Source organism: Ictalurus furcatus, chromosome 27, assembly GCF_023375685.1.
Source record: "Ictalurus furcatus strain D&B chromosome 27, Billie_1.0, whole genome shotgun sequence".
In the NCBI taxonomy this organism is placed as follows: Eukaryota; Metazoa; Chordata; class Actinopteri; order Siluriformes; family Ictaluridae; genus Ictalurus; species Ictalurus furcatus.
Window position 1 is genome coordinate 16,117,420 of NC_071281.1, and position 18,167 is coordinate 16,135,586.

Consider the following 18,167-nt stretch of genomic DNA (forward strand, 5'->3'; position numbering starts at 1 on the left):
AGCATGGTGTAATGAAAAGGTTGAGAGCATGAGGAAAGTGTCCGACAGGCAGACATCCTCACCTTTCTCCTCAGACGTGAATCCTGAAGCAGCCTCCACCTTTTCTAGAATTCTCCGCAACTTCATGATCTTAGTCGCGCAGACATAACCGTGACTGACACGCAAAAACAAAAATACGTTACATAAATATATTCAGAATATATGATGAATATTTGGTGTTCGAGAAGGAGTAACGTGTATAACGTGTATAACGTGTGTTTGCATCTGAGACTCACATCCGCAGTGGGTTGACTATCTCAGTGCGTAACAGCTCCTGGGTCTCCAGGTAATATTCTACGTCGGTCTTAGACTTCGGCCTCAGTAACACCGTGTCCAAGACCGAGCTAAACGAGAACAGACTGAGAGGAGAGGAAGGGTTAAGAGATGAGTGCATACGTGAAAAAAAGTGAAAAGAAAATGAAAAAGAAAAAAAAAAGAAAAAAAAAAGAATTGACAAAAATTTAAGATAAGAGAACATGAAAAGAAAAAAGAAAAAGAAAATAAAAAAAAGAAGATGAAGAAAAGAAAAAAGCGAAAAGGTGAGAAAAAAGAATATGAAAAATGAAATATGAATAGAAACCAAAAAGAATAAATGGAAAAAAGAAAAGAAAAGACAAGTAGGCAAAAAAAAAAACAAGGGCGAAAAGATCAAATGGAAAGAATAGAAAGCAAATAAAAGAAAAGGCAAAAAAGAAAAGTGCGGAACAAAAATAAAATAAAATAAAATAAAATAAAGAAATAAATAAATAAATAAATAAATAAATAATAAATAATTTAATTTGATGAAAAATAGAAAAAAGGTCAATAAAAAAAAGCAGAAAAGAGAAGGAAGGTGAAGGATTTAGAAAACGGGAACAAAAATAAAAATATAAGAGCAAAAATGGAAAAGAAAAATAAAAGTAAAAAAAATATATATATAAGAGATAAAAGGAAGAAAAGTGCAAAACAATAAACAGAACATGAAAAGGAGAGAGGGAAAAAAGGAGAACAAAAATAAAAGCAAATTACCAGGAAAAAGAAAAAAAAAAGAGAAGAAAAAGAGAAGGCAAGGGAAAGATTAAAAAAAGAAAAAGAAAAAAAATGCAAAAAGGAAAAAAATAGTGAATAAAATTTTAAGGAAAAAAAAAAAGGAGGGAAAATATTGGGTTAGTCATTACACATGTCCATGATGAAGCTGAACATGTTTATGCTTCATGTATATTTATTTTAACATTCCCTAGTGTCTTTAATGCATTTGGGCAGTTTCTCTACGCTACCACCATTTTCACTCAGCAGCTGCATTTTAAAACATTTATACATACTATGTACTATAGGAGTGTTGGAGTGTGTGTGTGTGTACACTATAGGAGTGTGGAAGTGAGTGTGTATGTATGTACCAGAAGAGCGTTGAATCCAAGTAACAGGAGTTGTAGTGGCCTTGAATGCCTTTCTTCTTCCCGACCATCACGTCCAGGCCATCGCTCTCTATACGAGGAGGAGTGTTCTCGTTCACTACTTCGCTCAGGTAACCACCAAACGCTACAACACACACACACACACACACACACACACACACACACACATACATTAAACCTCCGGATATAAGTGGATTCCCATAAATTAACAAAGGGTGTCCTCTGTCACAGTGTGTGTGTGTGTGTGTGTGTGTGTGTGTGTTACCTATAGAATTGCAGCGTTCGATTGGATTGGGCGAGTGGTGTTGTGAAGGGAAGCGTGAATCTGGTCGGCAGCATTTCAGTTTCACAAACAAAGCTTTCTTTGGAGGACAGGTAAAGTAGCGCGTGCCTTTAAAAGTACCGTCAGTGCATCCTACACACTCCTCTTCCTGCAGGTGCACACACACACACTTTTGTTGATAGCGCTGTAGTGTAACTAGCAGGTGATGTGGTGTCTATAATAGTAATAATATTAATAATAAACTCCATATATTTATATCTTATATATTATGTCAACTTACACATTAATTGTTTCTGAATAATTAATGACTTAAGAACTAATTCATGAATTATCCACCAATGAATTATTAATTACTAGATAATTATATTATCACTACTACAACAGTGATAATAATTACAATCCTACTTTATCCATAATCTTAATCACACAGACACACACACTGACCAGCTCCAGCCCTGCAAGAGGCTCCAGCAGTCCAGGCGGGAGGCCCACCCAGCGTATCACGCCACACAGGGGCGGATTCTCCTTCACCTCTACCAGTGACCCGACCTCTAACCCCGGCTGACCTTTAGGGGGCGACGGTGGCCTCGGAGAGGGAGCTGTCGGAGGGGGCGGAGCCTCCTGCTGTTCTCCCATCACCGACTGGACAGATAGTGAGAGCGGCCCATGGCTCATGCTCCCATTGGGGCCGGTCTTTCGACTCAGGCTGAAGGGCAGCGAGTGGAACTTGTTGTCACTGGACAGTGAGGGAACGGTGGGCGGGGCTCGGGGAGGCGGCGAGGCCTGGTTGAAGTCGGGCGGGGTTTCCGTCAGGGACTTGGCTGGGTCTTCGCCCACTGGCAGGTGGGGAGAACAGAGAGGAGTATATTAACATTCAATTAAAAAACCTGGAATATCCAATAACGCATGAGCAATGCACCAATGTGGAAAAGTGGAGCGAAAATCAACACCGTCACTTCGATTCCTAAACAGTGGAAGTTCCTTTCTGCCGGGAAGAAAAGGGGGGATGCATAAGAATAAAATTATTTTTTTTAAAAATTCTTTAGATTTGGCAGGAGCGTCGTGTCGAAATTTTGACTTTGCATCTCAGATCTTGACGTCTCAAATTTTTTAAAATAAAGATTTTTTAAAAAAACTTCTGACTTATTATCTCAGGATTATGAGTTCTCAAAACTTTTGACTTATTATCCCAGAATTTTGATTTATCTCAAGGTTTTTATTTATTTATTTATTTATTTTTAATTTTGACATCTTAAAGTTTTGACTTATCTCAGAATCCTCAGTTTTTATTACTTATCATAGAAAAACTGTTTTATAATCTCAGAATCCTGACTTCTCAGTTGTAATTATTTATCTTAAAAAAAAGTCTTATAATCTCAGAATCCTGACTTCTCTCAGTTGTAATTATTTATCTTAAAAAATAAAAAGTCTTATAATCTCAGAATCTTGATTTATCTCAGCTGTAATTATTTATCTTAAAAAAGTCTTATAATCTCAGAATCCTGACATCTCAGTTTTGATTCCGTATCTTCCAAAAATCGTCTTATAGTCTCAGAATTTAAATTTCTCTCAAAGTTTTGACTCACTGTAAAATTCTTTTTTTTCCTCTCAGAATTTCGACTTCTCGAAAACCTGACTTATCTCAAACATCCGAGTAATTTCCTAACCTCTTGCGATATTAAGTCAGAATCCTAAAATAAGTCAACATTTTTGACGTACAACTGCAGCCAAAAAAAAATAACGAGAGGGGAAAAAAAAAAAAACCCTCGTTTTCTTCTGTATTTTCTACCGGACAGAACTGGACTCTTACACTTAACCAAGTTAAATCGACTGACTTCTGTGACTCACTTTTTGGAAAATAGACCTCTCTCGTGAAAGCCGGAGTAAAGGATAATAAAGAAATGAAAGTGACTGAGTACCGAGAGTACTTTTCCACATGAGCGCATGAAAGGTTTCTAGGCAAATATTACTGAAATGTGATGGAGGGGGGGGAGCAGAAATGTGCAGAATGTGAGGAACCAGAAGTGTAGCAATGCAATGATTCACGTAACATGCAACACAATCGCGGTCTCCTTTCTACGCCCACATGAACCCAGCCAACGATCCCATGAAAACCCCTCCGAATGTCATTTTCATGCAGGTCATGGGGGAGAGTGAGCGCGTTTGGGAAGCACTGCTCGATGTGACAGTGATGTGAAGAGATGTGAGGAAATCTTAGCAGCAAGATCCAGCAGTGAAAAGTCTCACGTGCTAATCTAAATGTGGGGTGAGGAGGAATTTTAGCTGAGCGAGCTCTTCTCTTGCTGATAAGATTTGCCAATGATCTTTTCTGATTTCCTGCTGATCGTTCGCATTTCTCTCTTCTGCCGTTTACCTTCGTCTATGTACCACGTGCTTTTGGATTTGGACTGGCTCGGATGATCGACAGAGCTGCCGTTTAGCGTATAATAAAACTCAGACTTGCTCCTGCTGGCAGCCTGCAGACCTAACCCTAAATAACACATTCAACACACAGCGTCAGAGAGAGAGAGAGAGAGAGAGAGAGAGAGAGAGAGAGAGAGAGAGAGAGAGAGACCACTGTGTGTGTGTGTGTAATAGACAGTAGAAAAACCCGTGCAAAACTAAGGTGAGGGAGGAAGGGAGATTGGAAGAAAATGAAAAAGAAAGAAAGAAAGAACGGAAGAAAGAAAACAAAGAAAGAAAAACAGAACGAAAGAGAAAAACAGAAAAAGAGAGAAGAAAAAAATGAAAGAAAGAAAAGAAAGAACAGAAATAAAGAAAGACAGAACTGAGGAACAGAATGAAAGAAAAACAAAGAAAAGAAAGAAAGAAAGAACAGAATGAAAAAAAAAAACAAAGAAAAAAGGGCAGAATGAAAAAACAGAATGAAAGAAAAACAAAGAAAAATATACAATGGAATAAGAAAGCAAGAAAGAAAGAACAGGATGAAAGAAAAACAGAAAGAAAAAGAAAAATATAAAAAGAAAGAAAGAAATTGCATGCGTTATTTGACCGTTACTTATTTCTGGCCAATGTGTGAGGTGTTTTGTTTTAAAACCTCCATCTTTCTTGCGATTTTAAAAAAATTCTTTCAGTATACCCGTCGAGACAGGTGTGCTGTGGTAGGCCTCCGTGGATCGGACTTGTTTGTCCAGCACATCCTACAGACGCTCGATCAGACTGAAATCTAGAGAACTCGGAGACCGATTCAACACCTTGAACTCTTTGTCATGTTCCTCAAACATGAACATGTTCCTCCTGAACAGTTTCTGCAGTGTGTCAGGGCGCATTATCCTGCTGAGAGAGGCCACTGACGTTAGGGAATACCGTTACCATGAAGGGGCGTACTTGGTCTGGAACAATGTTTAGGTAGGTGGGACGTCTCAAAGGAACATCCACTTGGACGCCAGGACCCAAGGTTTCCCAGCAGAACATTGCCCAGAGCATCACACTGCCTCCGCCAGCTCGCCTTCTTTACATAGTGCATCCTGGTGCCATCTCTTCCCCAGGTAAGCGACACACACACACACAGACACACACAGACACACACACGCACCTGGCCGTCCACATGATGTAAAAGAAAACGTGATTCGTCAGACCAGACCGCCTTCTTCCATTGCTCCATGATTCAGTTCTGATGCCCACGTGCCCATTGTAGGAGCTTTCGGTGGTGTACAGGGGGTCAGCAGCTCTGTAGTCTGTAGTAGACTGTACTCTGTGCTACAGTAGCTCTTCTCTGGGATCGCACCAGACGGTCTACCCTTCCCTCCCCACATGCATCACTGAGCCTTGCACCCACAACTCTGAATTTTGTTAGGTACCAGTGGTTTTAATCTTATGGCTGATCGGCGTATGTTGTTGTGCTACACACGTCCGATAAGAGTGATCCATACTGAATTTCTCCAGTTACATCCAGATTTTATTTCACACCTAATGCATTCATATATTTTGGTAAAAAAAAAAAAAAAAAAAAAAAGGCAGATAGAAATGCAGCACAGATCTGAAACAGCCTGGTTTCCCACCTCAGAGCAGCAGGAAGGAACATGAACATAACATTTAAACATTTGGGGTGTATATGAGTGTGTGTCGAGCTGAAAAGCAACTTTTAAAAGAAAATAACATCCCAGTATAAAGTATAGATAAAGAGATAGACATATAGATAGATAGATAGAGATAGATAGCATAGCACATTAGCATAGCACATTAGCATAGCGTGCCTCTTTGACTAGCATGCACACTCGAGTTTGAAACTCTTTCCACCACAACAGCTTTCAGGTTGCAACTAGGTGAAGCTAAAAATTTGTCAATTACAAAATGTTTTAATTGGCTTACAGTCACTTCAAATGAACTTCCGATACAGAAAAGTATATTCGGGACACGCGGACAGAGGGACGACACCGATGCTAGGTGACGAAGGCAAAAACGGACACCTAGCAGCAGGCTAATAACTGAGGCGAACCATTTAGTTCGCTAACTCATAGCCATTAAAACTGTTAAATAAACAATTTAGAACAGTGGAAATTAGATTAAATTGTCCAGAATATCAACATTTACTTCAGATGTGTTGTTAAATATTAAAAAAAAAGACATAAATTTACACCATAATTACCGTTAGCTTCAACCGCTAATCAGAGTTTTGTGAATGCTGCCATTTTGAGACATCAACGCTGCGTTACAATTTATGAATTTGGAGCTGTTGGGGAAATTTTTTTACATTTCTAAAGTCCACAAGAGAGAGACATTCATGAGGAATCCTGTACTCACGGTTGAGAAAACAAGCGTGCGGATTAGAAGGGAGTAGGGGTGGGGTGTAATTTAGTTTAGAGCCAGGCCGTGAGGAGACTGAGCAAGGACGCAGGCTGTAGTACCTTTGCTCTTTGGTTTGCTCTGACTGCCAGACTTCTCACTGCTCCCTCTGGGAGTAAAGCTGGCTTTGGACAGCCTCGGGTCCTGCATGGAGTACTCTATACACACACACACACACACACACACACACACACACACACACACACACACGCACACGCACGCACGTCAATTCCTAAGTCAAAATCAGAACGATCATCATGCTCTTTTCCTAACGATAACGTCATACAACCAGACGGATCATAGGCGTCTCGAAGTGAAGCCCCGCCCCCTATCCACTATCTCACGTGTTCTCTGGACTCGCGGGACACCGTCAACGGAGAATGTTTGGAGTTCGTTAATATGAAAAATAATCTATCGATCTATCTGTAAGCTCGACTCGACGTTAGGCAAGTGCGTATATTTATTAGGGATCAGCAGCGGCAGAGGAGTGAAAACGTCGGCCGTGGGGGCGTTAGACGACCGATTTGTAAATTCAAAAAAAGTGAACCATTTCTCGCACAATCATCTAAAAATCCTTCACAGTTGCCACTGCCAGCAAGCAGCTCCCGACCGCACAGTTCCTATTATTACTACTCTCTCTTCACTCATCTACTCCACCCTCCTGCAACATGAAATGGAGCAAAAGCATAGTGCCAGTAATTCCAGAGTTGACTGTAGTAGGTCTGAGGGGCGGGGTTGTGTGGGCGGGGTTGTGTGGGCGGGGTTGTGACGGTTATAAACAAACAACAGAAAAGCTGTTCATTCACTTATCTTCTAGATCAATAAAAGGCTGCATTGTGTGGGCCTACACATCGCACAAGTCTCAGCTATGCTGTCTAAACTATTTTACCTTCACACTACCGTGAAACATCGTAAACATCACGGGGGAAACACACACAGTGAACAAACACACACGCACACGGAAAACTGAACGTACAACGCTGCAGCCTCCGACACTTCACTTTCCAAAAACAAGCTATTAGACAAAAGCGGTTCTGTTTGCAGGCTAACAGAATGTCTGTCTCTGTCTCTCTCTCTCTCTCTCTCACACACACACACACACACACACACACACACACACACACACACACACACACACACACACACACACACACTAATGGTCACATACAAACTCTTTCTCTCTCTCTCAAATACACTCATGGTCATATACAAACTCTCTCTCTCTCTCTCTCTCTCTCTCTCTCTCTCGCTCTCTCTCTCACACACACACTAATGGTCAAATACAAACTCTCTCTCTCTCTCGCTCTCTCTCTCACACACACACACACACACACTAATGGTCAAATACAAACTCTCTCTCTCTCTCTCTCACATACACTCATGGTCATATACAAACACACACTCTCTCTCTCTCTCTCTCTCTCTCTCTCTCTCTCTCTCTCTCTCTCCCCACACACAAAAACACACACACGGTCACATACAATCTCTCTCTCTCTCTCGCTCTCCCTCTCTCTCTCTCATGGTCACATGACCCACTAATTATCAAGCACGACCACAAACTCTACAGCAAGTGCTTGTAATAAAAAGGTCAGAACAAGTCGTTTGGAATAAAACAAAGCGTGTGTCATACGCGTGGAACTTTTCGCGTGACGAGAAGACACGCCCATCCCTCCGATTCATACGGAGATCGCCTATCCCATCTTAATCGCTTATAATTACTACAGACGCACAAACACGCCGTTTCCTTTTCATCATTGTGTAAATGTCGAATATACCGTGATCTTTTCACACTCGGTCATCGAACCAAATCGCAACACGCGTTACTGAGCCGTTTATAGTCACAACGAACGTTCTGGAAACGTTCCGTAATAACCGCTATATACGCAGTCATTCAGTTGAACTGTTTTATTTGTGTAGCGCTTCAAACGACGGAAATCGTCAGAAAGCGGCTTTACAGAAATCCAGGTACAAAATGCTTTATTTTTAAATTTATTCCTCACCAGCGTGAAAGAGCCGACACTGGAGACTCCTTCCATATGTGCTAAATAAAAGTCTCCTTACAGGAAATGTCTCCATAGCAATATTAAAAAACAAGGGAACACGTTTTAAACCTGTTTATTATTAACAGGGTTGTGGCGCGACGGCGAAACGCGGCACGCTAAACGTCTTGTTCTTTTTTTAGCCGAAAAGTATGCACTTGCAGTTGCACTTAGGTGTGGACTTGCTTTCTCCATGCCAACAAATACAAGTAAATAAAAGAGCACGCACACACAACAATTAAAAAGAAAAAAGAAAGAAAAAAGGCAAGCACTCACCTGGCATGACATCACAGATGGGCACGAGACGGGTGTGCTCGAGGCTGGCGAAATTACACAGCAGTTTCCCGTCGATCACGCCGTCCCAGTCTCCGATGGGATTGTCCTGAGGGCGAGACGTGCAGCACCCTATTACTGATGCTGGACTAGCTCATCACACACACACACACACACACACACGCACCCTTCACTTACTTCTCAAGCCCTGATCTCAAAGCCTTGGATATATTACACGCAAAAGAAAACACACACACACACACACACACACACACACACACACCGACCAGAGTGCTTCGCCGCTATATCCTGCTCTTCTTTTGTCTTTGGATACACCTTTACAACAAAAATAAATGAATTAATAATAAATCAAATCTACTCCTCACAACAGGATGACAAACAAAACACGTCTAACTGTAATTGTTGGGATGGCTACACGATGTCACGGCGTGCGCACGAGACCGCGTGAACGTCGCACAAGCTCGGCTCTAGACGAAATCAGAGATTTCATAACAAATAGATCAAATAAACCTTTCCTGCTGAGAACGAACTATTCTGCAAACAATCTCTGCTCTGTGCTAAAGGGCTGCGCCTGAAACCACTGTTGGGCTCTCTGTGTGTGTGTGTGTGTGTGTGTGTGTGTGTGTGTGTGTGTGTGATGGCAGTGTCTTGTCCGAGCGTTTGGCTGCCCTCCACAACGCTGCTCATGCTCTCCCTCAGTCTCTCCCTCCCTTCTCATCTCTCCATCCTTTCATCCCTCCATCCGCCCCTCTCTGAAGTGTGACTGCTCTTTTGTTTCGGGCCGACGGGCGAGTGAAAAATGGCGGCGACGGGAAAGTATTTGCTACTCGAGGGTTTCTGAACCCCCGTTTTCGACTGTATTGACGTGAGTGATTGTATTATATCGCACGACTTGTTCTGCCGTGTCAGAGCATTTCCGATGCGAGTGAGGAAAAGAGTTTAGTAAGTCGAGCATATCGACTGCCTGTTTTTTTTTTTTGGGTTACCATATCGACACCGACGTAATAGCCGAGGGTCTCGTTGCCGGGTAAAAGGTCACAGAAGATGACTGTGCCGCGTTCGGGCCCCTCGTGTGTTTGCACCAGGACACGAGAGTTGAGCTCCAGAGGGGAGAAATCTACTTCCACATCCGGCTCGTTGTCCACCAGGCTCAGGTGATCCACATCCAGATCCTCGTCCTCCCAGAGCTCCAGTTTATCGAGAGCAACGAATACGCCGCACTCGTCCTCACAGCGGAACAGCTGCTGGCCCTGATACGAGCCCTCTGTAAAACCCTGACCACGGCCCTCCTCCTGAGAGAGAGAGAGAGAGACAGAGAGAGACAGACAGAGAGTGAGAGAGAGAGAGACAGAGACAGACAGAGAGTGAGAGGGACAGAGAGAGTGAGATGCAGAGAGAAAGTGAGAGAGAGAGAGGGACAGAGAGAGAGAAAGACAGAGAAAGAGAGAGTGAGACCGAGAGAGAGAGACAGAGAGAGAGTCAGAGAGAGAGTGAGAGACAGAGAGAGGGACAGAGAAAGAGAGAGACAGAGAGAGAGAGAGACAGTGAGAGAGAGAGAGACAGAGAGACAGAGAGAGACACCGAGAGAAAGAGACGGAGACAGAGAGTGAGAGAGAGACAGAGAGAGTGAGACAGAGAGAGAGACAGACAGAAAGTGACAGAGACAGAGAGAGTGAGAGAGAGAGAGACAGACAGAGAGAGAGAGACAGAATAAATAAGCACATTATACATTTTTATACGTGATAAATGAACAGCGCACAAAAATAAATAATTTTAAAAAATAAATAGATGATTTAGCAGTAAAAATAAAATCAACGTATTCAACATCAACCACAAATAAATCAGTGGACTAAATAAATAGCAATAAAGTCTAATAAATCTCAACGCTGCTTCAGTTAAATCTAGAAGCTGAAGCTGCTTTTGAGGAAGTTCACACACCTGATGAGGAATAAACGCTTTTTTGGGGGTTTTCTAATTAAGAACAAACTATAGAGCATGAAACCAGTGAAAAAGGTCACTAAAGTGTCACCAATGTCACATGATCTCTTCATTTTACTTGTGTATAATGAAATAATGAGTCTTTATTGATCACATGTACATATGTACAATGAAATTCTTTTCTTCGCATACCCCAGCATGTCAGAAAGTTGGGGTCAGAGCGCAGGGTCAGCCATGATATGGCAACCCTAGAGAAGAGAGGCTCAAGGTGGCAGCTTGCTCAACAGTGGCAGCCTGGCAGTGCTGGGGCTTGAACCCCCGACCTTCCGATCAGTAACCCAGAGCCTTAACCGCCAAGCCGCCACTATATGTGCATGCTTGCGTATGTGTAATGAGTATGCTTGGAGATATATATATATATATATATATATACACACATACACATATATATACATACACACGCACACACACACGTGTGTGTTTGTGTATGTATGTTTGTGTGTGTATATATATGTACTGTATGTGTGTGTGTGTGTGTGTGTGTGTGTGTATATATATGTATGTGTGTGTATGTATGTTTGTGTGTGTATATATATATATATATATATATATATATATATATATATATATATATGTACTGTATGTGTGTGTGTGTGTGTGTGTATATATATGTATGTGTGTGTATGTATGTTTGTGTGTGTGTGTATATATATATATATATATATATATATATATATATATATATATATATATATGTACTGTATGTGTGTATGTGTGTGTGTGTGTACGCACAGTGGAGCTTCCACACAGTGCAGCTGGACACAGTGTCCTGAACACGGCACGTCCCCCGGCACGACACACACAAACACAGTATTGTCCCAGTTACTCACCCTGCTTCTGCTCATGCCCGGAATCTCAACCATCAGCGCACACACACACACGTACACACACACACGTACACACACGTACACACACTTACACACACTTACACACACACACGTACATGTACACACTCACAGCACACACACACTGCACACATCTGGGTTTCAATTTAATCATTGCCTTATTTACACAATCTATATATGATCTATAATTTTTTCATTATTATTATTATTATTATTATTAATTCTTATTATTATTATAAATACTGAGAAAAAAAGAAAACTTTCCTTATAATTTCAAACAAATGACTAAAGTCACAAATAAAGTTAATTAAAGTAAATAAACAAAACAAAAATCAAAACACAACAAAACTAAAGTAAACAAAACACACAAAACAGAATAAAAAGAAAAATAAGACAACAACCAGCTAATATAATATAATAAATAAATAAATAAATAAATAAATAAAAACCCCAAAGTAAACCATAAAAAACAAACTCAGGACCCAAAGCGCTCCTCACCAGCAGCTCGACGCCGAACCAGATCCCAGAGAGAGCGCGGTCAGGCAGCAGAGCTCCTTTGAACCTGACGACGCCGGGTAACGGCGGGTCGCCGGAGCGCAGCTGCACTCGCACCCTGGAGCCGCAGCGGATGGCGCGAGCCCGTTGGAGACGCGGCGTGTCGCACAGCAGCCCGTAGCGCTCCTCGCAGTTGGTGATGGGGAAGAGCAGCTCGGCTAGAGCCTCGTCCAGCTCCAGAGCGTCTCGCTCGTCTACGCTCGCCACCACGTTGCTCTGATCCAGAATTCGCAGGCTGCGCTTGCCCTTAGCGGGGGGCAGCGGGCGGCCCAGGCTGGTGCGCTCGGGGCAGACTTGCCCCAGGCTGCCACGCGGCACACGCACCACCTTCTGCGCCGCCTTCTCCACCACGCACTCCTTCAGCAGCATGAAGAAGCGCCAGTCGTCCCGCGGGCTGCCCGCCCCCTTCTCCTGACTCCACAGCACCGAGCTCATAGCTGCGTCGCAGATCCCGCTCAAAGGGTGGAAACGTGACGGCTCAGCGGGCGCAGGGACGGGGACGAGGCACTCGCATCATCACCCGCGCATCCAGAGCTGGAGGAGCAAAGAAAAAGACAGCGGTGTTTATCTTTTACCTGACGTCAGCCGTGGAAAGGAGGACGCCTGCACTGCCGAACGGGCCGAGCGACGATTCGACGTCTACAGACGCCACGTTTTCCGTTTAATCCGAGTAAAAACACTAAATCTAAAGGCATTTAATACCATTTCAGAAAAACATATATATATATATTTTTTTTTTTTAAATCACAAAGCGTGTTTTTTTAAGGCAGTAAAAATGGAGCTCGGAAGGTTTTCCAGTACAAACAAGCGGAAACAACGAATAACACGTTTATCACGTTAAAAAACCATGTCACGTGAGGACGCCGTGAGGACTTGCCTACGTTCAGCTGGACGTTTTGGAGCGAACGGACTGAACGTGAACTCTCACTCTGAACAGCGTGAATGAAATACGTGCCGAGGTGCTCGCTGGAAACAGGTTTAAACGAGTCTCACGCCTAACGCCAAGGAGTAACCACGGCAGCGCTCCGTGAAGTCGCAGCCAAACCGCACCTTCTGAGATGATACAGCTGTGCTATCAATCACACACACACACACACACACACACACACACACACACGGAACTATTCTTTTAATCGGCGCGTACGCGCTGCCAAGATCTGCATTTATGTAACGATGAACAAATACGATGTGTGTTCTTTACACACAGACATCCACGCTGACTCACTCGCACAGTGTGTGGATGCTCGGGTTTCCCCTCTCGCTGCAGGCTGTGTCAAGGAAGCTGTAGGGGATTTTACACACACACACACACACACACACACTTTCCACTCCCTGCTGAACAATATCAAAGTGCTGAGTAAATCTCTCACCGAATGAGCGAGACATGATTGTACGATCTTACGATAAGCGACGGCCGACGCAACCAGGGATCTCGTGTAAAAGACGTGGTGTTTCATGCTTCTTTTTTTGGTCAGTCCTGTAATTTCAGGAGCGATATCCGATACGGTCATTTCTCAAGTCTGTTATAAAGTAGAGCGCGGGAAACGGCTGCGTTTACTCGTACCGTCACGAACTGAACGGACCTCGGGAGCAGCCCGCTGGCGGTTTGTCAGCAAAACGAACAGCTGCGATACTTAGTGATGCGTACCGTGTATCGTAGGAACATCTTTAAAAGATCATTCGATTCCGGTTAGTGCTGGGGTGTGTGGGTGTGTGTGGGTGTGTGTGGGTGTGTGTGTGTGATCTGACAGTCGACTTCTCCGAAATATAGATTAAAAAGCATTTCAGTCTTCACAGGTGCCACTCGACACCCCTTGAAACGTCTCATGATCGGGTCTGTATGTTGACGTATTTCCTTTTGAAACAGGAAGTGTCTTGAAGCACTCGACTGATTTACACAATAGTCGATACACCGATTTGAGACACGCCGCTCCACACTCACCTCTGCCGCCATATTTAAACTTATCAGTACCCAAAATAACTCGACATGAAGAACGGTGATCTCACTACCCCCTTCAGCCAACCCTGTCCACTTTAAACGAGCTGCCGTGTGTTTACGCCGTGTACGTCATGCGTTTACGCCGTGTACGTCATGCGTTTACGCCGTGTACGTCATGCGTTTACGTGGTATACTTTATGCGTTTACGCCGTATACGTTATGCGTTTACGCCGTGTATGTTATGCGTTTACGCCGTGTACGTTATGCGTTTGCGGCGAGGTTGGCCGAGAGCGGCGCCGATGGTGAGAGAGAGTAGAGCGCGGGAAGCCGATACAAAAAGACTCGCCTGCTATCCATCCTAAATAGGATCCCAGATTAGAACGAGTGTGTCTCAAATCAAAACGTATGTACTTTTTTTCTTTACGAACTGAGGGCGTACTTTTAGTGCGTAGTATAAACATGTGAACTGGGATGCGACACATGTTTACCGCTAACGAGACACGCCCCCATGGACAAAAAATTTTAATTTTCAGAGACTAAAAAATTCAAACCAGAGTATCCTCCATCAACTATTTTTGTGCGGGGTTTTGGAATCAAAATTTGTCTTTTTTTTTTTTAACCTGTTCCTTAGTGATATGGACGCCAATACGGGAGTATATCTAGATAAAATTCATAATAATAATAATAATAATAAAAGATTTGGAGATACTCTTGATTTCTTGATTTGAAAACACCGACCTGAATATGAGGAAGCTGCGTGAGGAGGAAGCGTCAACGAGTAACGTAAAGCGAACTCCTTTCATTCAGAAGGGTACGGCCTAAAAGACAGTGTTCAACGTTATACCATGAAACATCGTGATATGTTTTGTTACGTCTATATCGCTCATCCCTAATCGCTCCGACCTTAATATCGATCCCGATCTTCACGTGTTCTCCGGGTTTCCTCAACATTGACCTCAACAATGGCGCTTTTCCACCAGCTTGACTCGACTCTGCTCGCTTTTTAGGGGTTTTCCACCATGGATAGTACCTGGTACTTTTTTCCTGAGCGAGCCGAGCCGACACTAAACGTGAGCCATGCTCCGTCGGAGTAAGGATTCTCCTTAACGAGCGGTTCTGTATTGTGTCATTGAATACATCCTTCGCGTACGTCTTAGACACCGGAACCTCGACCAAGATGAAGCGCTTACTGAAGATGAATGAATATCAGTTCGTTTGTTTTTTTTCTCTCCTCTGTTTGTGACGGTCTGTGCCATCGTACGTCCTGGTGAAAACAACATTTATAAGGAGGGGTTAGACTGTTTGTTTGTTTGTTTTTGAACCCAGATTTGCTGTAAAACCTTGAATATAGTGAAAATCATGACAAACCGTGACACCCCAAATGCGTTTGTGGGAAAAGAAATGGTGTAGACATCTTCTCTCCTCTATTGTGAGATTTCAAATATATATATATATATATATATATATATATATATATATATATATATCTTGGAGAATATCTGATGTACCTGGATATCTACCTGAATCACAAAGACCATGTCGGGATACATTTGCTTCAATATAAAGAAATATATAAGCTGATCAGTGGTGCTATAAATAAGCCTATATGAGATGACACCACATCTGTACTGCATCTACAGTGACAACAGATTTAAATCACCTGTGTCATTAACTAGGGATAAACATCTGTCCAGTAGTTACTCAGCTAACATCACAACCTACCAAAGCAAGATTTTTATTTTGATTTTTATTTATTTTATTTTTTTTTGCATCGAATTAACACAATAATGACAATAATGTAGCTGCGCTGTTTAGACTTTCAGGAATAACGTTAAGTCTATGCAGGTGAAAACGTTAGTCAGCTAGCAAGAAACAACTTTTCTCTTATTTATCCAAATGACATAAATAAATACCTTCTTGGAGCTCTTCCTTGAAGGAAAAATCTCTTCGTCTTCGATGTGGAAATCTCACCGCTGCTTTATTCCTGATGTTTACATACAGAACATGAATGGTTCGGCTAGCTAGCGTGCTAGCTGCGGTTGAGTACCAGTCTAACCGCTAGCACTGTACTGGTCTCTGATTAAGTTGCTAAGCAAGCTAGCTAGCACGCTAGGTATGTAGCGAACCACAACTAGCGTCAAAATGAATAGTTGTTTGGTTTTAACCGGCTAGCTTTTATTTTTTAAATAAAAGAAAACTGCTCCGAAATTAAAAAAAATAATAATAATAATGACGTAAGGGCAGCAAATTATTTTAAATATATATCAATCATTTATAGTGTGTATTATTATATAAACCTAGCTTATTCGGTTACATATATTCGTTTCTGATTGGGCAAGAAGCGCTGTTTTCAGTGCTGATTGGCTGTTTGAGCTTAAGTCGCACCTCCTGGGGTTTTCCGTTGGGTTTGTTTGAACAGCTACGGCAGCCTATTGGCTGAATCCAAAATGGATGACGACTCGCTAGATAAGTGCACTACCGAGTGTATACAATAATGACTTTTACGGCCCATTTAGTGCACTATTCTTCCAAAAGGCAGTCAATTAGGATTCAACCATTACGACAGTAGTATTTGGCAGAAGCAAGGTTAACAAAAAAAAACTCCTAGGATACTGTATTATTGGTGTAATAAGATTGGGTTCATTTGTGATGCATGAATATGACTCTTTTTGTTTGTTTGTTTTCAAATATATATATATATATGTTTGCATACCTGTTGTCAATTTATTTGAATTAGCTTTATTAAGACTTCTAATGGCTTTGAAATACCTGCTGCCTTATTCATAGGCTCAATACAACCTCTCGGAAGACTTGAAACAAACAAACAAACAAACAAAAACTTTTACAGAGCTTTAGAAAGTGTTTAGGAATATACTATTAACAACAGTGACAACCATCGGTTAGGAAAGTTTAGGAAAGTGACACAAAGACACAACCAAAAGGGGAAGAAAAATAACAGAACAACAATCACAAAAAAAATAATAAAAAAATAAAAAAAAATACCAGAGAATTGATATAATTCCAAACAAACCGCGAGAGACTTTAAAAAGTCATTAGCGACGAGTGGGATAAAGATCTACATTAATGCACCATCAGAAATATAATTTTACTTATTGTACTATTAATATCAGCACATACGTGTAGTTTTTGACCATTTTTGGTTACTTGTGATAACCCGACTCACTTGAAATGTCTTTCTGGTGTCAGGATTTCAACGTATGTAAACTTGTGCACTCAGAATTCCCATGCTCTTTATGCCATTTGGAAAAAATAAAAAAAAAAGTTTATTATACAAAAAGATGACACAACTTTTATTAGAGAGAGAAAACACATAGAAAGCAAAAACAATATAGAAAAATGATATAGAAATGACTTAAATATAAATCCACATAAAGTAACATGGTACAACATACAATAAGTGCAGTATGTGAAGTTAATAATATTCTATTCTTCTTTCTTTTGTTTCTGTTACAGCGTGCACATACTAGTATAGAGTATACTGGTAAAGATCTCTCGAATAAACACTGGTGGACTACTGGGGACTATGTGTTAGAAAATAACTGGAAATAATGTTCGTTCATAATACAGCATATGGGTACCCTCTGTGTCACACTAATATTACATTTACAAACATGTATGCAAAACAAATGTAAACAATATTTTAAACAAAACACCCGTTTATCTACAAGTTTCCGATAAATAGCTTTATAAATACAACTTACTGTACAAATCTACTGCTATTTTTGCATGCTCCAGCTCATTATAATTCCACTTTATACACTCTTTATACCTCAAAAACCCGTATTATTTCTGCGTAAATGTGTAATATCTCGTGCTTTGTAACATCCTTTTCCAGGACTCATCCGTTGTAGGTTAAGTACATTTTAGTGAACCGCAAAATTTACTCAACACTGGTTACTGGCACACCTGAATACATTCACCCCTAGGAAAATTTGGTATATTCCACAAACTACC

At 41.7% G+C, this 18,167-nt stretch overlaps 1 protein-coding gene across 3 annotated transcripts in view; it reads right to left on the reverse strand.

Moving 5' to 3' along the window:
* cylda (cylindromatosis (turban tumor syndrome), a) overlaps positions 1-16,486 on the reverse strand; it is a 25,420-nt gene extending 8,934 nt beyond the window's left edge. The window contains exons 1-11 of one of the 3 annotated variants that reach the window (XM_053616814.1): positions 16,106-16,486; positions 12,197-12,787; positions 9,842-10,147; positions 8,838-8,943; positions 6,571-6,680; positions 4,091-4,193; positions 2,161-2,552; positions 1,699-1,864; positions 1,416-1,557; positions 276-398; positions 63-154 (exon numbers count right to left, since the gene is read on the reverse strand). In XM_053616814.1, coding sequence (XP_053472789.1) covers positions 63-154; positions 276-398; positions 1,416-1,557; positions 1,699-1,864; positions 2,161-2,552; positions 4,091-4,193; positions 6,571-6,680; positions 8,838-8,943; positions 9,842-10,147; positions 12,197-12,688 — 2,032 coding nt within the window. In that variant the 5' untranslated portion in view covers positions 12,689-12,787; positions 16,106-16,486. The remainder of the gene's footprint in view (positions 1-62; positions 155-275; positions 399-1,415; positions 1,558-1,698; positions 1,865-2,160; positions 2,553-4,090; positions 4,194-6,570; positions 6,681-8,837; positions 8,944-9,841; positions 10,148-12,196; positions 12,788-16,105) is intronic. The other 2 variants (XM_053616812.1, XM_053616813.1) reach the window with 2 other exon arrangements.
* Positions 16,487-18,167: the final 1,681 nt, after the last annotated feature.